Consider the following 23,922-nt stretch of genomic DNA (forward strand, 5'->3'; position numbering starts at 1 on the left):
CAAACAATTGTTCAAAGCAAGAATCAAGTCAAAAACATGTTCATCAAACCTAGGTAGACATGAAGTCTAGCCTAGAATCATTATTAAAAACAATCCTAAACAAGTCTTAAAAACAAAGAGGAAAGACATCAAGAATAGTGAACAAGGAACGAAAGTTAGAGCGATAAAACCCTTTGTGATTGATCCTCGAATACCCGGATGAAAGCTCTCTCGATCCTCCTTAGTTCCTAGCTTCAAATCACCTTCAAAACCTTGGAAAAGCTCTTGAAATCTGCTGCCAATAAGCTTCGGATCGGCTGGGAATGTAATTATCTTTATATATAACGCGAGCTGGGCTTGGAATTTGCAAAACGCGTGAACAGTGAGCCCTAGGCGCCGCGCGAAGGCATATTGCCTTTTGCCTTAGCGCGGCGCGGCTTGCTTTTTTTTTTGCTGACCAGAAGGCCTAGGCGCCATGCGAAGGCATATTTCCTTCTGCTTTAGCGCGACGCGGCGCACTCAAAAGGGAGGCAACGGATTTTCTTATTTTTTCCTGATTATTCTTTGCATAAACTTGATAAATAACTCCCTTGATCTTCAAGTAACTTTAAGAATCTTCTAGACCTCCTTTCCCTTGATCACCAAGCCACCATCTACATGAACATAAATCAAAACTCGTAAGTGAAGTAATCACGTAATCATTAACGAGCAAATCGAGCATAAACTTTGCATAAAAAGATAGAAAGAATTAAAGCTTTAATATGCAAGACACCAAAAGAGTTAAAATATGATATCTACAATACTTGACTCAAAAACCTTAATTAATAAAAGATTAACAAAACATGAACTAAACCGAACTTAAAACATTAAATAAACATAACTTTACAAGGGATTCGAGATGTATAAATAGACGTATATCAAATTTATTGTTTATTGATTAATTATTATAACTTGATAATTAAACTGATTTACCAAAAGTCACAAAAACATATCATCAGACAAATTCTAGCATTGTCACCCCAAAATTTACTCTCACAAGCCTAAGGGCAAGGGTAATACCACCGTGAGTTAGGAAAGGGGGAGGGGGTGACAGTGCCACTTGGTCGTGGTGCGTAAGGAACCCCATGTCGCCCTTGTGTGAGAGGGGGCGTGAGCAACCTATTGTGACTCAGGAACATGCGAAGAATATTTGTGTGCTTTTTCAATTTATTGACAAATGGCAACATACTCACTAACCATTACATTCCTTAGTGAATGTGAGTGTATCAACAAGTCTTGTCTAAGTTGCGACACTTATTATGTTATTAGAGATGCCCTAACAAATTCCAACATCGTCAATTCATTGTCGCCATCAATCACCAATTTTTTGGTTGTTTGTGTTGGTATTCATTAGATTTGGGTTGTTCTTGTGTACGCGTTAGTTTTTTATTGTTTAGGTGCTCACTTTGTTCGGATTTTTTATTTATTTTATTTATATGAAGTTGTTAGGGTTGCGCTTTCGACTTTGTGAAAGATTCAATGCAAGTTTTGAGAATAACCAAATTCTTTTTATATGCGTTTGTTTATATTTTCAGTTGTTACAATGGATATAAAAATTACTCTATTGGCAAATTTAACATAGTTTACAGTGTATAATGAATCAAAATTTGAGTGAAAAATCGACATCTACAAAAATGAAATATTTATTATAGGATAACACGAATATCATTTCCAGTCATTTATTTAAAAATTTTATTAGTTTGTTCTTTTTAACGACCAACACAAATTTTATTAACATCCCAAAAGATATAACAAGTCACTAACCAATCCGGGTACACGCCACTTGATGATATTTACATCCAAAGACAAATTGAAAACAACAACAAAACACGGTTTTTCCTCAACCCAATCAAGCCTGATATCTCTATAGATTAAAGATCCGCCGATGCTCCCATGTTATTGCCTTCATTTTCGATTTGTAATCACCTTTTTTTTAATTACATTATTCATATTTGTAAAGTTTTTATATTTTGACAACTTAAAAAACAATACGCATAGTTAAGTGTTTTTTAATAGCTTTTGGAACGTATTTCTAGTGTACCGATTTAACACTATAAAAAAGAAAACCAATAGATGTGGTAAAAAGTCGGAGTCTTTGCCACAACACAACACCCGCACAATCTTTTCAGTCGTCTCCGCCTCAGTCGTTACCGGTAAACTCCTCCTCCGCCTCTTGTCTTTTGTTTATCTTATTATTATTATTATCTCTGTTTCGAGCAATTTACGCTCAATAACGATTTACACCTCATCAATTACTACGCTAATCAAAATCAGAAAGAACAGATGATTATCTCAATTTCTAATTAGTTATTTAGGGTTTTATTTTGATCCTCAAATATTCTTTGTGTATTTGAATTTTAAAAATTGCATTATTATTCATGACCCGTTGGACTCGAATTAGTATTTTGCAGTCATAACATTAGGTTTTTAATCGTCAAATCTTCTTTTTGTGTTTTTTTTACCTGCAGTAGATTGTAGAAGATGAGTAATAATAATAGTTCAGTAGGAGCCTCATCGAAAGCGAGAGTTGGACCGTCTCAGCCATCGGAAACATCGTTCAAACGCAAGCGAGGAGTTTTCCAGAAAGATTGTGAGTGTTTGTTTCATTTTTGGTTATTATTTTTATTAATATTTTTATTATGATTTTGTTTGATTTTATGGTGGAACCAACAGTACAGCATATGATGTATGGGTTTGGAGATGATCCTAATGTAAGCTTCAACCTTCATTGCACAATTTTTTATATTTATATTTGTATTTTGATTTATTGTTTATTTGTTTCATTTGATGAACCCTCGGGTGGGCAAAAGTAAAATTGCACTAATTTTGACGTTATTTTACTAATCTCGTGAAAATAACGTTAAAAGTGGCGGAAGGTTAATCAGGCATCATGTGGTGGCGTTGATAGCCGAAAGACAAGGGTACATGCACCAATCAGCCGGTGTCCCGATGATTAAGTGCTATGTGCCTTATGTCCAAGGCTTGATGCAAAACTACTATCGAGCCGGGGGTCTCACCGGAAGCAGCCTCTCTATCCCTATGGGATAGAGGTAAGGCTGTCTACATCTTACCCTCCTCGGACCCTACCATAGCATTGCTATTGGTGGGATATACTGAGTACGATGATGATGATGATGATGATTGTTTCATTTGATGAATATGTTGTAGCACCATGTCTTGTCAGTTTTTAATAGGGGTGAGCAGCATACATCCAGTTATATTACAATAGGGTCGGTTCCCGAGTCCTGAGAATACCATTAACCGGGTCCGGGTCGGGTATGTTGATTGGGAAGACCCACGAGACCCGAACCGATCAGACCCGGTTATTTACACAATAAAGGTCGGTTCTTGCGTCCTGAGAATACCATTTAATCAGGTCCGGGTCTGGATTGGGTATTGTGGATAAGGCCCGTTTGCTCACTCCTAGTTTTTGAATATCAAAAAACAAAGTTCACACATTTTACCCGCAACAATTCGTCTTAAAATGAACATGTGTTGGTAATTTGGATCTCAAACTGTAGGTAGAAAGTAAGTGGGTTTGTGTTAGGTAGATCACAGTTGGTAACATGTAACACTTATCTTATAGAATATTGTTTGACTAGGGTTGTAAACGAGCCGAACCCAAGCTTGACTAGGCTTGAATGAGCCAAAGATCAGCCTGAGCTCGTGTGCGGTACCTTAAACGAGCCAAAGCTCGGCTCGAGCTCAGCTGTGCAATGTAAAATCAATGCATAGAAGTCCAAAACAGTTTAAAGTTAAAAGTCCACTAAGCTCGTTAACGCTTGGCGAGTCTCAACGATGTCCACTAAGCTCGTTAAGGTTCGGTGAGTCTCAATGATTTTTCCATACAAGGCTCGAGCTCGGGCTCGATTACTAAACAAGCTTTATTTGAGGCTCGGGCTCGGCTCATTTCGAGCCTTTCGTTGGTCCAATCTTGAGGGGATTGGCTCGTTTGCATCCCTATGTTTGACAAATATTTTATATGTATGTCCAGCCGTTGCCCGAAACTGTTGCTCTTGTGGAGGATATTGTGGTGGAGTATGTGACAGATATGGTGAGAATTTATGTAATTTTTGTTTAATTTCTATGAATCGGATAACAAATACTTATTTTAAGAGGTTGTCAATGAAAGTGTAGGTGCATAAAGCCCAGGACATTGCATCTAAACGGGGAAAGCTTTTAACTGAAGATTTCTTGTTCTTGATCCGCAAGGTATCTCATCTCTTTTTTAGTTTTTACGCAGTTTATTGTTGTTTAATGCTAATTTTATATTAAATATTTCTCTAGGACTTGCCAAAGTTAAACCGTTGTACAGAACTGCTTTCAATGAACGAAGAACTGAAACAAGCAAGGAAAGCATTCGATGTTGATGAGGAGAAATTGGCGTCAGCCGAGTAATCAAATGCTGCAAAAGACAACCTTAGTGAACTTTAAGGTTACATGCCTTGTATTACATAAAAAAATAAGAGGATATATCCAAATTATTCAATTTAATGTTACAACTTTTGACATCTAAAAATTGTTCTTGGGTGGCATATTGTTTTTCTAATGAATCTATCGAAGAGTCTTAATAACAAATATATGTTACACATGTATGCTACTAACTAGCTAACCAAGAATGGCTTTGATTTTGGTCTTTTGGTCATCTGTTAGTGATGTCGGGAAAAGAACTTCAAACGTGATATATAAGTCACCCTTCTTGTTGCTAAAGTGCAATGGCATTCCTTCACCTTTAAACTTCTTCACCTCCTTCGGTTTTGTAATCCCCTGTAGACAGCCTCTTAGTTGTTAGTAAGTGTCTTATAAATGATCACTAATGAAAACTAAAATGTAAACCAAATCCCTACCTTTGTGCCGATATTCACTATATGATCATCAAGGTGTTTAATTGTCTTCTCGAACCCGACAAGTGCTTGTGCCTGAAAATGCAAGGTTTCATCATTAATGTAATATTTACATTTTAACATCAAAAGGTATTTTGCTTATAAGGGTTAGTCACTGAAAACAGAGTAGAGAGAAAAAAATACCAAAGTTATTGTGGCAGTTGTGTGAAGGTTATTGCCTTCTCTTCTAAACCTGTCATGCGGTGCTGTACGAATGCGAAACTGTACGAAATTCGAGAATTACCATCAGCCATAAAATACTTTTTTAAACAAACATGTTGATAATATAATGAAGTTATCATTAATAGAAAACTAACCTTAAGATCTCCAGGTTCACCATCAATAACCGGTTCACCCTCCTCATAAAAGACCACTTCCTGCAGGAGTTATTAATATATCATCAGAACCATTTTTATTAAAATGATAAATTATCTCAAAGTATGAAATAACATAACAGCTTACTTGGCCATCTTGCATTCCTTTTTCAATATCCACAGTTACAAAGTTACCTTCCCTTTCAAACTTTACATTAGGACACTGCTCACAGACCTGCACAACATAACAAAAACATGTGTATTATGATTCCAGCCATGATACAAAAACTAAGGATCTTCATAAATTTAAACATACCTCCTCTGTCATCTGTTGGAACATCCCCATGCCAGCTTGCCGGTGATAAACCTCGTTCCTGCAGTTGCAGCGTCTTTTTCCTGGTGCACGTTTTATAATATTCTTCTCCCTCCAAATCTGATTTAAGTTAACCATAAGTTTTATAATTTTATACGTTGAATACGAGAGCTCAATATCCGTAATCCAGTTAGTTTAGTTTCTCTTACCTTTAGTGACCCTCCCATGTACAAATCCTCTAATGTTGCATCCAAGTCAACAATTACATCATCCCCTTTTACCACCCGGTCCTCCTCTTCTTGGTCTGCTCCACCGCCAAAAAACCTGCAAAATATTATTTTTAATACATTTGCGTAAGCGGACGTGTCTTAAACAACGGAAATGTAGCAGGAAGTCAGCAAAAAGAACACACCGAAATTGCAATCTGGGATTTGTTATAAAAAGGTTTTATGTAATTATGTTTTGATATTGTAGATTCGGGATATTCATAAATTCTTACGGGGTGTTTGGGATTGCTTCTTCAAAATGCTTTTTGCTTTTTGGAGAGACAAAATGTACAAAATGCCCCTTCAAAAGCACCTAAAACCTATTGAAACCATCCAAACCAAAGCAAGTCGTTTGGTTTGGTCAATTTGAAATATATACAGTCTGGTTTTATTGTTTTAACAGTTTGGCATTCTATGGTTCTGTTACAGTTTAGAATTTGAAATCGGTCGTGTAAACCGAACCTGTGAAGCAGATAAGCAGTTTCTGAGTGTTTGGGATGCAAATGCTTGTTTGTTGAGTGAAATAAGCAGTTTTCTTAATTTGTTTGGGAGTCGCGTATCAATTGTAGATACGCAACTCCCAAACTCCCCTAGATAAGCACAATAGCATTTGTGTACCAAAAAGTATGCCATAAATATCATGTAATAATCAGATAGTGGAAACATGTTTTGCTTCTTTTTAATAGCAAATATGTTAAATCTTACTATAATTTACGCCAATAATTCTAAACTACTTCCTCGTCAGGTTTCTCTAATAAGAAACATATATTTATACGGTCTAAAAGAAAAATCTTACGATTTAAATATATCCTGAATATCCATCCCTCCACCTCCTCCGCCACCAGCAGCATGCTGTTTAAGACCTTCTTCTCCATACCGATCATAAATACCCCTTTTCTCACTATTCGACAACACTTCATAAGCTGAAAACAAAACCGCACAAATCATTTAGTTTCACACCCACTGTAAACAACTAAACATGAAAGTGAATGCATAAGCCAAAGCATGTACCGTTGTTAATTTCAGCAAATTTTATATTAGCATCTTCATTTCCTTGATTCTTGTCCGGATGATATTTCAAAGCAAGCTTTCTATAGGATCGTTTAATTTGATCGTCTGATGCACCTTTCGGAACTTGAAGTATATCATAGTAGCTTTTACTGTAACAATTAAATAAATAAATAAATAAATAAATGCATAATAATAATAATAATGATAATAATAATAATAATATAAACTTTTGTGCGAGCCCAGTTGGTTATGGCAATGAACATAAGAACTAGGCTTCCTTCAGGATGCCACCAGTTCGAATCCGAGCCAAAACAGAGTTTTATCCTGCCACCAGTTCGAATCCGAGCCAAAACAGAGTTTTATCCTGTCTACATTACGCCAGAAGGAATTGACTCTTGTGGCAACGCAACTTGTGTCAAGTGGCATCAAGTTGGAAAGGTTCCTCCGAGAATGCGGGGAGGAACTAGGGGTTATGCCCTTCGGCAGAAACTCTCTGGGGTTACAAACCGGGGTAGGCCGATAGCTTATTGTCGTGTTCTAAGAAAAGAAATTAACCCAAAAGATGAAGATGAAATTTGGAGCAAACGAAAACACTTACGCGGCATTGGCAATCAGTAAGATCGATAGATAGAACACGAAGCTCAGTTTCGCTACACAATGCGCCATTGATATATCACCGGAGATAATATTAAGACGCCGTGAAAGCAAATTCTCCGGCAGTTTATATTAAAAGTTTGAGCAGAAAACCTGCGACGTGGATTTGAGGAAATCTAACCAATGAGGGAGAGCTTGTGTCTGTTGGAACCAATGGTGTTATTACACGTGGCGACATGTTAAGCACTGCAAGACTCAAGCACCACAAATGTGGAGTTGACCGTGGACTATTGACTGACCTACGGGCTCACATCACTTTATAATTATAAGAAGAAGACCGACTTATTAAATTTGGGAACATGGTGTGTGTTGAAAAAAGGGTGCGATTCAGGGGATGTTTGGGTGAGCTTTGTATAATTGTTTTATACTTATTTGTTTTTTGAAAAGTAAAAACAATTTTTGAAAAGCTTTATTTGAAACTTTTTGAGTTGTTTTACTAAACACCTTTTGTTTTTCAGATCGACCTGAGTTTTGGGTCGGGATGGGCTTCAGGTCGGGCCGAAACCCGAACTCGTGCTGAGCTGAAACCCATACTGATACGACCTGAAACACGTTATGATCCGAACGTGTTCCGAACCAAATTAAACATTCCAACACTATTTTGAACTTTCCTTTTGAAAGTGGAAGGATTCTTAAATTCCAATGAACATGAGATTTAATTGGAATTAGATTCAAATTCCAAATTCTTTCATATCCAATGTCAAGGGATTTAAATTCCAATTCATGCAAATTCCTATGAATTAAACACACCCTACGCTCTAAATTTGCTAACTTCAATGCACGTTCAATAAAAACTGATAATGTAATAACAGTAACAGATGCGATATAATGTAAGAGTCAAATTCGAGTAGTGTCGGCCACGATAACGAGAAAACGTTCCATAACTCAAGCTCACACTTATACAAATTGTCTTTGTAAAAACTTATGTCTTTCGGGGAAGGTTCACGTACATTTTAATATTAACATGAGAACGTAGGAACCAATACCAATTTAAAAAAAATGAGAACGTAAGAAACAATACCAACTATAATAGCAATCTACATAAACAATTATTTATAATAACAAAGAAAAAAACCTAAAAAGTACAACAAAAGGATAAAAATCAAGAAAAAAATAATAACAACAAATACCAGCAAATATTTATAATAGCAAAAGAAAAAATCTAATAATAATAAGAAAATATGAATCAACAAATACTTTTAACGTCTCATAGTCGAAATTAGCAAATACAAACAAAAAATAACAGCTAACAACTATAAAAACAAACCTAATAATAACATCATATTAATTCTCACTATTTTCATATTAAGAATAAAATGTATTTGATTATATTTCTATGTCTTCCTGACTATAAAATCCTTCACTCATATATTGAATATAATGTTTTTACACATTTGTGAGCATAGAGTTTATTAAAGTATGTTATAAACTAATTAAAATTATAGACCTTCATTACTTGAAATGCTTCATTTATTTCATGAGAAACGATGCAAACCTTAAAGGTTCTCATACCAATTGTTGCTTTGATAACTCTTCAATATTATTATAAGAACGAAAACAACAAAATATCAGTATTGTTCGTATTGTTCGATCCAGTTAGTTTCAACATTATCACTAATCACATATTATACCTCTAAGTACCAGTGTCACACCCCCATTCAAGGCCTAGGAGTGTGAACCATAGTTGGTACCATGTTTGTAAATAAATCAGAGTTGCGGGTTTAAGCGGAAGACTTTATAAAAACAAATGATCGTTATTAAAATATTTACAATGCAAAAGACGAGACGAAAGTCTCGTTTTAAGTTTACTTGTTTATATGTTTTTTTACAAAACCACCATATTTTATATTTACACAAAATTATCCGATCCATCGGATTCTTGAGCTTCTTCGTCTTTCAAGCTCTATTCCTGATTACCTGCAAAATGTTAATAAAATACGTCAGCAATGAATGCTGGTGAATATGCTGACGCTAAAAATATTTTCTTTACTTAATCATCCCTCGAGACCACATAAGTCTCGGCCCATCTTGGCTTAGGAATAATCAAGTTAAAACAATCATTATAAACTCGAGTCTCTGCTTGAGATCACCTCAGCGAAACACCGCAGCGTTTATGACATAACTTAGGTACCATAAATATACACATGTGTTGGAATTTCATATGCCCGAGACACATATTTATATTAATGTGGCTAACTGTGTTTGATCCAAGTCGGGTCATACCCAATAACAAGCTAGACAACACCAAATGTATTCTTTTAGTGATTTGATCACTTAGACGAATACCGAACACTGCGCAATTAGAAAATTGGTTTCCTAAATAATTACACTTGATGATTTAAATAAATTATCTGGATAATTTATTTATATGAATTAATTATTTAATTGGTTAAATAATTAAGATAGCATGTATGTTTTATAAAATTAGTTTTATAAAGTATGAGATGGAGATGTTTTAATTGTTAAAACAAAACAAAAAAAAAAAAATAAATAAATAAATAAATTCAAAACCGGCCACCCATGTGGGGTGGTGGTTTTACCCAATCAAAACCAAGATGCTCTTTTTTTTTTTTGTCTTGGGTTCCCCTTTTGATCCTCCATACACAACACATGCAAACTACTTCTTTCTTTCAAGAAATCTCAAGTGTGAAAACAAGCTAGAACTCTCTCTCTCTCTCTCAAAACCCACGGCCACTTTGGCCAAAGAAAGGGGGTGTTTTGTGAGCTTGATTCAAGTGTTCTAATCCTAGCAACAAGTTGGTGTTGTTGTTTAAAAGCTTGGGGTATCAAAAGCTTGAGGGTTTCTCCTTTGCAACCTTGCCATTTGAAGACATTATCTTCTTCATCCACCTACATCTTCTCATAAGGTATAAGAAGGTACAATTTACTTTTGTGAGCATTTTGTTCTTGTAATATTGATCCTTGTTCTCCGGGTTTTAGTTTTAACATAATGGTATGTTCATAACAAGTTTTAAAATCTAAGCTTCCGTTGCGTTTTCTAGTTAAATATGGTTAACTTGAACTTTGATAATCTTGTATAAAACCCAACAATGGCATCAAGAGCCGGTTACAAGGACTTATGCTCCTTACATGTTCCTAAATTTCGGGTTTTTTCATGGGTGAAAAAGGGGTCCGAAAATTTGGTGGATTTTACCCCTCATGGTTTTGTAAGATCTTGACATGCATGGAAAGATCTTAGGAAACCATTATTAACATTTGGATGTTGAATATATAAAAAAAAAAAAAAAAAAAATTGGCCGTAGCCTTTTGGGGGGGGGGGGGGCCGATTCTTTTTTGGGGGTATTTGGGCATTGGTTGCTTAGGATGCATGCTTAGAACATTTGGTATGTTTGGATGTGTCATAACCGAAACCTAGACCTTGGATGTGTTGATTGTTGTTTTGTGTATGTTGATTATGTTTATTATTCAATATGGTTGTAATAATTCATAATTTTAGGCTTGTGTAATTTATTTGTTCATAAATGGTATGTAATAAGTAGATTAGTTGCATTTTCTTCATTTTAGAAAAAATATGTATTAGGATACATGTTGTAAAAATTGAAGATGCAAGAATTGGTGGATTTGGGCCTTGGGCCGAAATTTTGGGCTTTGTAGGTTCCTGAACGCGGATCGTACACGGGAAATCTCTAACAACGCAGGTGCGGAATCCCTGCGTATATAGGTACGAGTGTAGATATTGTAGAGATTGAATACACGAACAATGAACACGAGCTATAAGGTAAACACGTTATATTGAATAACTAAACACGTGACAGTAAGTCACTGTTACAGAGAACAAAACGAAACAAAGCGTAACCAAAAACCCTAACTCACGTCTTCTTCTGTTTCGGCTGAAACAGTGTATTTAAACACGACAACTTCGCCACTGGCGAAGTTGTCAGTAACCTCGCTAAATCAGCAAGTTCGCCATAGCGAACTTGCTGATAACTTCGCTAGTTTACAAAACAAAACATAAACAAACCATTAACTATATTACAGACTCGATAACAAATACTAGACTATGAACTACTGACAAACATGTACCAACAGACTCCCCCTTGGCAGTAGCTTCATATCTTGATCTCTGAGTCTTGTAATCTTGCACTTTCACGCGTGCGCCCCTTCTCTCACACAAACCGACACAACTCCTTGATATTTCCTCGCTTGATCCTTCCAAGCAGGAATGTAGAAGATCTTCTTGTTGTTCAGCACTTCCAGATCAGCCTGCGATAGATTAACAAGATGCATCGGGTCATAAACCCGAAGAACTTCTTGTTCGTCCTCATCTTCCATAACCGCCTCAGCTGTCTCGCAATCCACATACCACCATTTCAGATCTGTTAGGACATTCTTGGGCATGACTCTCATTGGTACTTCCTTCAGATGTCGGACTGGTTTATACTTCATAACCATCCATGGTTTTCCGTCAGCCCTCATTCCCCTATCTTTATCTTCTATCAATCTTCCTTTCTGAGGCTTTAGCAGTTCAAACTTTTTGTCTTTGATGGCTTCTTTCCAGACGATCTTTTCAATAATTCTCGCCATATTATCGTTACTTCTGTTAATTAGCCCCAGTCTTGCTAACTCTTTCACCTCGCATTCCGGTAGGGAGTTTAGAGATCTCAATAATCTTTTAAAGTATTGAATGCCGTCGTACCTTTTGATCACAAATAATTTCAACTCTTTGTCGTACAACCAGCATATAATACCTTTCTTCGACTCTGCATAGCCCTTTATATTATACGTCTTTCTAAACATTGTTGGCACTGCAGGCTTCTTAGTTTTAACAAACCATTGAGCACACCCTTCTTTCCAATTTGGTTGCTCCTCCCATACCGTATCATCTACCACATTCTCATCTCCCAAATCTGCTCTTTCAACAGCTGGAATCTCATGTTCCACTGCGTCATCCACGATCTCTCCTTCTTCCAACACATTCACCACATCAATATTTTCTCCAATCCTTTCAATTTCCTCCACGGGCAACACATCATCGTCATCATCATTCACAAAGTCATCAACCTCCTCCTCATCTAACTCCTTCAAAGCATCGATGACGTCTTCAACATCAGCATCGTCATCAACATCCACAACATCATCACCCGCTGCATCAGTTGACTCCCCCTCAGCTGTGGAAGCCCCAAGATCCTGAGAGGTTCTTGGCAGCTCACCACCTGCACCCGAAGGTGCGTTGGGATCATCGTCATGATCTTGTCGTCTCTTTGTCCTCAACTCATCGCCCCTGCAAGTCGTCTCCCCCTGAGATGCCAAGAATTCCTTGAAGGCATCGATAGTTCGTCCGTGTTCTACCAGGAGGGTGGCTTGGATTTGATTGGCTTCCACCAGGCGGTCAATGGTCTTCGATTGTTCAGCAACAATACGCTCCAGCGAAGCAATCCGTTCAGAGTCTGAAGCAGGCGATGGAGTTGGTGGAAAAGTAGCAGCTGAAGTGACCGCAGGTGGTACACTAGGTAACCCTGCAGTTGTTGTAATTGTTGAGTCGACGAAGCGTGCAACTACCACCGGGGGATCAACCAGTTGGGGTGGTAGCGACACAACTGCTGGTGCCGACGCCTCGACCGTAGTAACCTGTGCAGTAGTAGGCAATAGAGACATACCTGACAAGGCAGGCGGAGCAAATCGTACGAACCTTGAAGTCTCCCCCGCTCCAGTGGCCATACCTTGTCGTTCTCGACGTGAGCGTTTCAGCACAAGTCGGACTGCCTCTTCCTCATCTTCATCATCTTCATCCTCATCCACAGCCCTCGGCCGCTTACCCGATATCCTCTCCCGAGTCACCAACAACCGTCTGGCCTCAGCAAATGTTTCATCCAGCTCGGTTTCAGCTACCGAAGTAGCCGCTGAGGTAGTACCCAAAATCTGAGAACCCGAGAGATCCATATCGAACAGACCGTGTCCACTGAAGGCAGCATCCAGATCAATGTTTGCAGCAGCAGACACAGCCTGCGATGAAGTAGCTGGCACAGCAGCAGAAGTGACAACAGGCGCAGCTGATACAGCATGAGGTGCTGCCGCCTGATGTGGTTGGGGATCCCTGAACTCGTCCCCTCCTGCAGGAACATACTCCGGGTTAATGAGATACCCGAACAGTGGAGTATGCCTTGGACGGCGTTCAGGGTTGCTTCGAGTGCTCGACGTTCTGCACTGAGCAAAGATACGTTTTGTTACGCACTCAACGTATCTGATAGGGCGCCGTTGCGGTAGAGACGGAGCGACATGATTAATAATCATTTGAAGAAATCGCGGATACATGATAAATCGTTCTCGCGCCGTCGCCCGTCTCTGACGATCAATCTCATAGAAAATCATCTGACTAAAAGAGTAACGACGATTGTAAGTCAGGGCCGTCATGGCAGATTGCATCGTCGCACCCATCCCGTCTGTTCCTGCTTTCCTGCCGGACATGCACACAATTAACACGTGCATCAGAAAACGCCATTGGTCCAGCAGAAAGCCTTTCCTCCTCTGCGAGTCCCCCAGCGGACCCGAATAACCCATTCTCAAGTATGCTCCGTCACGGAAAGGAGCTACGAACTCCGTTGGGTCGTCTCGTGTCTCGTTGCCGAACTGCAGAGCCAACCGAATGTCTTCCGAAGAAAACTGTATGTTTTGACCATTGACGGTTGCTCGCATCACCGGAGGCTCAGGTCTGCAATCATAATACACCGTCTGCCAGAAATCTTGTATGTTAGGCAGAGATATGGGTAGTGTATTAGTGATCGCGTGAAACACCCTTGATCTCTGGAGAAATGTGATAATCTCCCTGTAGTCGTCAACGCCTCGTGCGTCAGGATCCAAAGTAATGTATTGGTTATGAGCTGGAAAGAATTGTCGTTGCTCATCACCATCATCACCACCAGTTCCTCCAACTGCAGCCATATCTGCACAAAACAAATCAAGTTAGAGACGTTTTACGTAACTCACAAGTTCGCAGTGTAGCAAGTGCGAAGTTGTGATGTAAGATACACAGGCGAAATTAAAGTTGAGGCGAAGTTGGGGACAACTTCGCTTCATCAGTAAATTCGTCTACAAAACAGTTAAAAGAAAAGGATATAGGCGAAGTTAAGGATAACTTCGCCAAGGCGAAGTTACAGTTAAGTTCGCCAAGGCGAAGTTGTGGATAACTTCGCCAAGGCGAAGTTGATGATAACTTCGCCACGGCGAAGTTGTGGTTAACTTCGCCCAGGCGAAGTTGTGGATAACTTCGCCCTAGGCGAACTTAAGTGTCTGGCGAAGTTGAGATTAACTTCGCCAAAACCATAACTTCGCCTGAAACAGAAACGGCGACTGTTCGGATTCGGAGGTCGAAATCCGATGTTTTTGGACCGATTAAACGATATACACAAGAAGAACATCATATTTCAATGGTGTATGGACGTAAAGGTCGTCCATGAACACGTAACGTGAGGTCGAAAACCTTGGTTTCGAGGGTTCTTCGAGTGTTCGACGACCCGAGGTCTCGAACCGGATAAAATTATAAAGAGAATGAAAGGATGTTTTGACAACACATACCACAAGTAAAGTAGAAAACACAGGAACACAAGATCGAAATCGAAATTGAAAACTAAGATCGCCGGAAAAATTTAAGGATTAAGTTCGCCGGAAAAAAAAGTTAATAAAAAATTTTACTGTAGAAAACCCCTTTTATAGGGCTGAGTTGGTTCAGGCGAAGTTATTCTTAACTTCGCCTAAGCGAAGTTAAGTACAACTTCGCCGATTCAACAACTTCGCCCGATAATTACAAAAACAGCCCTTTCAGTTTGAAAAAACTTGAATATATCTTATAAGTTACCAAAAAGAGTTAAACAAAAATGATCAAGACCCAGTAACCAACAATAAAAATATAACAACAAAAACAGAAAATACTTATAAAATTTTAACGAAATAAGGGATCAAATTTCAGTCTAGTCAGGGACCACTCCGTTTTAGAAAAGATCCGAACAGGAATCATACTAACTATGTGACTGTCACTTGGATCCGTGTTTGGCTGTATTATGACATAGAGAAACAGGTTGTAAGCATGTAATAACTTAAATGGTTTTCATTGTTTCTGTGATACGGATTAAGGTTCAGTTAAGCTCAAAAATTTAAGTTGGCAACAATTCAGAGGTAATGATGCCTTCTATCTATTCTCAAAGCGTATTTGGCTATACCCAAGTCACCCCGAATTGACTTCGACCCATAGTGTCTGATTAACTTGTAGATACTCGTTGTCTGCTTCCCGTTTTCTTCTTACTCCAAACTTGAGAAATCTTGAGAAGTGTCGGTTCTCGTGTTTATTGTCACTACTTCTCATAAGTACATTTTTTTTTTTTTTTTTTTTTTTTTTTTTTTTTTTTTTTTTTTTAATCACACATAAGAGTTTTCATCGGAGTACTAAACTACTGCAAGTCCCGAATCTGGATCACTGCAGTGTCTTGAAATGCTTTCTTCACGGGAATCAGAACACTCACGGGCTCGTGTATGACTGGGTAGTTGCTTTTCTGCCTATCCTTCGAAAAGATGTGTATGAAGACATGCAAAACTCTTAAGGAGTTTCCACATTAAATTCGAGTAAATTTAGGTTAGTATCACATACACTTTTACGCACCATTAAAATTACCATGACATACAATGACTGTTCTAAAGCCTTTTAAGCTTAATAACTTCACTAGTTAGGCACACATAGTCAGTATACATATCATTTTCCAAGGGTGGATCAATTTTCTTTTAAACACAGCAAAGAACTTCTTACGAAGTAATAGACTTGAAAAGTAATTTCATTTCCCAAAATAAAGTTTTGAATTCAATTGCCCCAATCATGTCAAAGTCATCAGGTAAACGGCTATCCTGAAGATCCATTGGATCAGCTGGACCGACCACATGCAAGTATGTGTCCTTCTTACTAAGAATGACCGACTAATTTTCAGCAACTGAAAGAAAAACATGTCAACACTGCCCCAGTTACTTTCAGTCTTCCGGTTAATGGCTATCCTCATTTCCTAAGTCGAAAACAAGGACCAAAACATATCCGAGGAGATGTCCATCAAACCGAGGTAACCGACTAATTTTAAGCAATAAAGACTCATTTTTTTTTTTTTTTTTTTTTTTTTTTTAAATCAAAAACAAAGACATGGTTACTCGGGATTGATCATCCCATTTAGTTCAATTAGGTTTTGAAATCTGGATTTATCAAACGCTTTTGTAAACAAGTCAGCAAAATTTTCAAGTGTATCAACTTTTTCGATCTTGATCAGTTTCTTCTCAGCACAATCCCGTATGAAGTGATGACGAATGTCAATATGCTTAGTTTTACTGTGCTTCACGGGATTGTTAATTACTGAGATGGCGGCAGTGTTATCAATTAAAATAGGAGTGAGTAAGAAATTCAGACCATAGTCGCGCAATTGTTGCTGAATCCATAAAACCTGAGAGCAGCAGTTGGATGCTGCCATGTATTCAGCTTCGCAAGTTGAAATTGCGACTGATGTCTGTTTCTTGCACTGCCAGGAAACTAATCTTCCTCCAAGAAACTGACAGCCTCCTGTTGTTGACTTCCGACTCTGATTACAACCTCCATAATCAGAATCAGTATATGCCACCAGTTCAACGTCTCCTCCCTTTGGGTACCACAATCCTAGTTTCGGCTTGCCCTTGAGATACCGCAAAATCCTCTTCACACCTTTCATGTGAGATTCCTTTGGGTTTGCCTGAAAGCGAGCACAAAGACAAACAGAAAACATTATATCAGGCCTAGAAGCAGTTAAATACATTAAAGAACCTATTATCGCCCGATACAGAGTAGGGTCCACATCTGCGTCACCATCTGATTCAGCTCCCAATTTGTGATTGACGCAGATTGGAGTGTCATATGGAGAACTGTCCTCCATCTTGAATCTTTTCAGCACATCATGAACATACTTTGTTTGATGAATGAACATTCCATCTTTCTTCTGATCAACCTGCAATCCTAGAAAGAAAGTTAGTTCACCCATAGCACTCATCTCGAATCGTTTCTTCATGACAGCCTCAAAATCTTGACACATGGATATTCTTGATGCAGCAAAAATGATGTCATCCACGTAGACTTGAACCAGTAAGAAGTCACATCCTTCTCTCTTCACAAACAGCGTACTGTCGATTAAACCCCTTTCAAAACCATTTTCCAGCAAGTAGTCCGATAACGTTGAATACCAGGCACGAGGTGCCTGATGTAAACCATATAACGCCTTGCTCAACCTGTATACATGATCAGGAAAGTCTGGGTCAGGAAAACCCGGTGGTTGCTCAACATACACAACCTCGTCAACTTTCCCGTTAAGAAACGCACTCTTTACATCCAACTGAAACACCTTCATCTTTTTGAAAGCAGCAAACGCCAAAAACAATCGAATCGCTTCTAACCGGGCAACAGGAGCGAAAACCTCATTGTAGTCAATACCCTCTTGCTGATTAAAACCTTTAACAACCAGCCTCGCCTTATTTCTCACAATAATCCCCTTTTCATCTCTCTTGCACTTGAACACCCATTTCGTGCCTATAGCGTGCACATTCTTTGGTTTTTCGACCAAAGTCCAAACTTCCATTTTCCCGAACTGAGCCAACTCTTCTTGCATAGCTTCGACCCACGAGCTGTCCTTCAAAGCCATTTGATAATTTTTCGGTTCAATTTGGCTTATAAAGCAGGAGTACAAACATTCATTCATTATACCTGTTTCTTTTATGCTTGAATAAACACAGGTGTGCTCATTCAGGCTACTTCTGGTTTGTACACCCGAGGACACATCACCTATAACATTCTCCAAAGGGTGATCTTTGTGAATTCTCGTGGTCGGAACAGCACCGACATGTAAATTGTCTTCCAAGTTTGAAGAGATCTCATCTATGGTAGTTTCAGGCTGAGAGTGAAAAGGATTAATAAACTCATCTTCAGTTGAGGCCGCAGGGGTATCGATAGGGTTTGATGTGGAAGGCTGAGATTTTTCTGTCATCTGATGTTGCACTAGCTCCTCTTCCTCATCAAATATCATCTTCGTCACAACTCTTTCGTCTTCTTCAGCAATTTCCAAATTAGGTACGTTAAACGACTTAAACAGTTTAACATAGTCAAAAAGCTCAGCAGGTCCATTGCTTGGTTTTGGCGGTTGATAACTAGTAATGTCGGTGTTACAAACCACCTCCACCTTGCAAGTTGTCGTATTGAAGACCCGTCTGTTGGGAGTCCCAACAACATAACCGACTAGAATTGCCTCATCGGCTACTTCACCAAATTTCAAGTTAGTCTTCAAAATCGAACAAGGAGACCCAAAAGGTTCAAGACCACACAAGTTGGGCTTCCTTCCGTGCATAAGCTCGTAACAAGTTTTTCCAAGTCTCTTAACGGTTAACACCCGATTCAGAACATAGCAGGCTGTAGCAACTGCTTCAGCCCAGAACATCACAGGAAGCTTTGAGTCGGCCAGCATAGTTCTGGCTCCTTCAATCAACGTTCGGTTCTTCCTTTCAGCTACTCCGTTCTGTTGTGGAGTATACGGAGCGCTATATTGATGCTCAATACCCTTCTGAAGACAAAAGATTTCCATCTCAAAGTTCTTGAACTCTGTCCCATTGTCGCTTCTGATGAATTTAACTGATTTACTCATGACGTTCTCGACTTTTGTAATTAGATTCTTCACCATCTGAGTCGTCTCGTCTTTCGTTTTCAGAAAATATACCCACGAGTATCGTGAGTAATCATCAGTTATCACCAAGCAGTAAGAAGTACCGCCTAGACTTTGTACATTCACCGGACCGAAGAGATCCATATGAAGTAGTTCTAGAGTACCAGCAATTGAGTTGATCGTCTTGGTGAGATGGCTTTTCTTGTGTTGTTTTCCCTTCTTGCACGCTATGCATTTATCTTCAAAGTTAAAACTCTTTAAGGGAACACCCATCACAAGCCCATTTTTGACAATGAAGTTCATCTTACGAAGATGAATATGTCCCATTCTCCTGTGCCATAACTCTGATTCTGATTCGCTTGCCTTTGTCATTAAACAGGATTCTCTGGTGGCCATTTCAGTAGACCTCATATCCATCACGTATGTATTCGTTTCACGTGGAGCTTTCATTACTATCCATTCTTCTGGTATATGAAAACCAGGCTTCAATACAATTGCTTCATTCTTAGTGAAATGGACAGTATATTCTTTATCACAGATCTGCGACACACTCAGCAGATTGTGCTTTAATTCCTCCACAAAATTTACATTTTCAAGTGTCATTCTCCCATTCGACACTGTTCCTCTCCCAGTTATTCTTCCTCCGCTTTCACCAGCAAAACTAACTCTAGCTCCCTGAACAGGTTTTAAATCTTGCAACAAGTGTTTGTTGCCAGTCATGTGCCGGGAACAGCCGCTATCTACAATCCAAAGATTGTTGGCAGCCCTGTTCAACTGTTCCTGCACAATAAAACAATGAGTTAGAATCTTGGGACCCAAGACCAGTTGGTCTTGGATCGATACATCCCGTACCCTGGCTTTCTCAAGTTAGCGTCAGGATAATTTCTGTACGTCCTGTTAGGGAATCTCCCTGCAGATTGAGTGTAATGCCTTCCAAACCTTTGAGAATAGAAAGTGTTATTTCTTGTGGTTTGGTTGTAAAAATGAGGTTGGTTTTTATGAAAACTTGAATTCGTTACATTTTGGCAATTTTTAAAGTTTTCATTTTTAGCTGGAATAAAATGACGCTTATTCTCATTTTTATTTGGCTTCACATCTCTAAATCTCGGTTTCAAAGGACAATCTGCAACAAGATGTCCTAACCTGTTACATCTAAAGCAACATCTACTCTCCATTTTCTTGTCAAATGTTGGTTTGGATGTAGAGGTAGTATTACCAGCCGTTCGTCTCACATAAGGTGGGACGTACGGATTGAGTGGAGAACTCTTTTTAGAAACTTTATCATTATCTCCACTGGTGGGTAATTCTACCTTTTCTTTTGTCTGACCAGATTCGGACAACATATCCGAATCTGATGAGACTGGACTTGATACAGAAATATTCACACTAGAAACAGGCGAACTTGTTTCGCCACAGCTAACACTTGGTTTGACACTAGTAATTCTAATTGGGGTTGACTGAGCAATCTCAAAATCAACAGATTTCTGAACACTTGGATTATAAGTGTAATTATGGTTAAAGGGTGGTGGAACCTCGTGGTATCCGATTCCTGCCCTCTTTGCAGAGGTACTTGGATCACTCACAAGGTGATCAAGGATAGCCGAGGAGTTTCTGAACTGCTCAAGTTTGCGGTTCAGTTCCACCACCTTTACCTGGTGGTCAGCAATCTGTTTATCTCTATCAGCAATCAATTTTGTCTTTTCTTCCAAAACCTCATAACTAAGATCAATAATTTCTATTTTCTCAGCAAGTTTAGTTTTAAGACTTTTAATGTCTTTTTCACAAGCCTTTATCTTAACTTTATAACTGTTTTCTCTTGCTTTAATGAAATGGTGATCTTCTTTAACAGTTTTAAACTCAGCATCTAATTTGACATACTGATCAGTTATATTGGTTAGTTGCTCAGTCAAATTTTCACAATTAGCACAAATAATTTTGGGACATACCTTGGATCTACCATCCTGATCGTTCGCCATGAAAGCAGTTTCTTCTTCATTTGCTTTCTTCTCTCCATCAACCTTCTCAACTTCTACAGCTTCAGTCTCAGCCATGTGTGCTTGTTCACCCAAACCACTTGAGTGTTGGTTCCAGTTGTATTCTCCTGCCTCTCTAGTTAACATGGCATTGATCTCGCGGTTAATTCCAGAGTGTTGGTTAGGCCTAACTTGTCCCCGTTCAACTCTCTCATTCCTACATTCCCTAGCAAAGTGCCCGAACTGTTGACAATTGTAGCACCTTACTTTTGATTTGTCAAATCCAGGCCTACCACCAACAAACTTTCTTCCTGTTTTGTTCATAAAACGTTTTACCCGTCTCGCGATCATTGCCATTTGCCATTGCAAATCCATTTCTTCCAAATCGTCAGCATCAATCTGGTCATAATCCTCATCAAGAACGGCAGGGTCCACAATCTTCCCCTGGATATAATTCTCGTATGAAGCAATAAATGAAGCGTAGACTGCAAACTGCTCTTCAGCAGATTTTACACTCATAGGCATCTTGGTGTAATTATTGCTTGTGGGACCAGCTGAATAACCACTTGTAGAGGATTGAGGCTTTGAAGCACTAGATCCTCCAGCAACAAAACATACGTCCCCATTTGAGTTCACAGAAACATTTCCTTCATGTGCAGAGTCAGAACCTGACTCCCCCTTCGAATAAAATGCAGCAGATTCAGGCCTTGAACTTGAGCCTGAGTTAACTTTAGCACCATACATACCAGGGTCTTGTATCTGGTCTGTGGGTGTCTCCTTTCGAACCATATTTAGCTCATACGTTCTGAGCTTGTTCACTGCAGTTTCTAAGTCACAGTTAGGAAAGTCTTTGTCTTCCCTCATTAACACGGTATACATTTCCCACTTCGGTGGGAGAGCATCTAGAAGCTTTTCAACGATCTCCTCCTCTCGATAGGCAATTGAATAGTTGCTAAGCTCTGTCATTAAGTGATAGTATCGGGTGATAATATCATCTAAGGATTCATTCTTCAAATATTTGAAGACTGAGAATTGGGTTTTTAAAAGTTTAATTTTTGAGGCACGTATACCCACGTTCCCCTCGAATCTGTTTTCCAGAGCATCCCAGAGCTCTCTTGCAGAAGTGTACTTTCGGAATGTATGAAGAACTTCTTGAGGTAGTGCCATAGTAATAGCAGCATGGGCCTTACTCTCAGCCTCATACATTTTCTTCTCCTCGTCATCCATCTTACTGTACTTCTTCACCACATCACGTCCTTCGTATTGCATGGTTGGAGGTACATATCCATCCTGCATGCACACCCACATCTTGGCGTCCTGATATTTGATATACTGGATGAACCTGTCCTTCCATGCCACGAAGTCCGTTCCCTTCATCAACCTCGGGGCCTTAGTGGCTGACCCCGCCTCTACCTCCATCTTGACTAAATCTGAGATGTTAATCGCGGACATCCTTGCGAAAACCTGAAAAACCTGAAAAACACAAAAAAAATATTAAAACAGCTCAGATGGCGAAGTTAAGAATAACTTCGCTGGAAGTTAACTTCGCTGAACAAGAACTTCGCTAGATCTTAAATTCGCTTGACTTGGCGAAGTTAAGAATAACTTCGCTTAGAATGAGCGAACTTAGGATGTAAGCGAAGTTGGGTGGTAAGCGAAGTTACGGATAACTTCGCTTTGGCGAACTTATGAGGTAAGCGAAGTTGTGGTTAACTTCGCTAATCCTTATATCTTCGCCGAAACCCTAATCTCCAGTGACGGCAACTTCGCCTGAATTCAGCAACTTCGCCCGATGAACGCGAAGAACAGTTCAGATCTGAAACTCGGATTTTAACGAGAATTTTGAAGGTTTAAAGGCTTAAACACACTGGTAGGTAGCTAGAATGAATAAACACACCAAAAACTCGTCCCGGTAACACCCGAAATGAAACGAAATCTACACCCGCGTGAAATCCCGAACCTCACAATCGAGCCGATGGCTCTGATACCAATTGTAGGTTCCTGAACGCGGATCGTACACGGGAAATCTCTAACAACGCAGGTGCGGAATCCCTGCGTATATAGGTACGAGTGTAGATATTGTAGAGATTGAATACACGAACAATGAACACGAGCTATAAGGTAAACACGTTATATTGAATAACTAAACACGTGACAGTAAGTCACTGTTACAGAGAACAAAACGAAACAAAGCGTAACCAAAAACCCTAACTCACGTCTTCTTCTGTTTCGGCTGAAACAGTGTATTTAAACACGACAACTTCGCCACTGGCGAAGTTGTCAGTAACCTCGCTAAATCAGCAAGTTCGCCATAGCGAACTTGCTGATAACTTCGCTAGTTTACAAAACAAAACATAAACAAACCATTAACTATATTACAGACTCGATAACAAATACTAGACTATGAACTACTGACAAACATGTACCAACAGAGTTAGCAAGACTGTGAGACCACTTTTGTTTGGAGTTTTCGTCTGTATGGCCGGGTGTACACGATTATTGTGAGACCAAAGATGTTGTTCCGTCAACGAGTGATCTTGTTATCTCTTGGTCTTACGTGTGAACAAATACGTGTCAACTCTGGATTTGGAGTTGAGGTTGTGAATGGGATATTGTTTGAAACTGGATATTGACACATATTCGGGTGTTTGTGGGCAATGAAATTGTTGTTGTTCGTGGTTGACCAACCGAAGAAAGTCAAATTGAACTGAAGGTTTTCGTCATTACTGGATTGCGGTCAGAGCATATTATTTATGTTATCTTCAAGGCGTTCGAGAATTGGATCCTGAAACGTGATGCTTATTTATACGAGTGAAGATTCTGGAACAAG

At 39.1% G+C, this 23,922-nt stretch overlaps 2 protein-coding genes across 2 annotated transcripts; one reads left to right on the forward strand and one right to left on the reverse strand.

Moving 5' to 3' along the window:
* Positions 1 to 2,122: 2,122 nt before the first annotated feature.
* Positions 2,123 to 4,577, forward strand: LOC143546257 (transcription initiation factor TFIID subunit 13). The gene is made up of 6 exons (XM_077037958.1): positions 2,123 to 2,171; positions 2,487 to 2,608; positions 2,692 to 2,729; positions 4,013 to 4,072; positions 4,156 to 4,230; positions 4,306 to 4,577. The coding sequence occupies exons 2-6, from the start codon at positions 2,500 to 2,502 to the stop codon at positions 4,414 to 4,416; spliced, it is 393 nt and encodes a 130-aa protein (XP_076894073.1). The 5' UTR covers positions 2,123 to 2,171; positions 2,487 to 2,499; the 3' UTR covers positions 4,417 to 4,577.
* Positions 4,578 to 4,614: 37 nt separating this feature from the next.
* Positions 4,615 to 7,650, reverse strand: LOC143546256 (dnaJ protein ERDJ3B-like). The gene is made up of 10 exons (XM_077037957.1): positions 7,404 to 7,650; positions 6,806 to 6,954; positions 6,591 to 6,717; positions 5,738 to 5,852; positions 5,532 to 5,648; positions 5,364 to 5,450; positions 5,219 to 5,278; positions 5,046 to 5,123; positions 4,866 to 4,937; positions 4,615 to 4,785 (listed from the first exon to the last, which is right to left on the reverse strand). The coding sequence occupies exons 1-10, from the start codon at positions 7,469 to 7,471 to the stop codon at positions 4,627 to 4,629; spliced, it is 1,032 nt and encodes a 343-aa protein (XP_076894072.1). The 5' UTR covers positions 7,472 to 7,650; the 3' UTR covers positions 4,615 to 4,626.
* Between the last annotated feature and the right edge of the window lie 16,272 nt (positions 7,651 to 23,922).

This window comes from Bidens hawaiensis, unplaced genomic scaffold (genome assembly GCF_021521415.1).
Source record: "Bidens hawaiensis isolate Kalapana, Puna unplaced genomic scaffold, B.hawaiensis_p1.1 tig00014295_1, whole genome shotgun sequence".
NCBI classification, from domain to species: Eukaryota; Viridiplantae; Streptophyta; class Magnoliopsida; order Asterales; family Asteraceae; genus Bidens; species Bidens hawaiensis.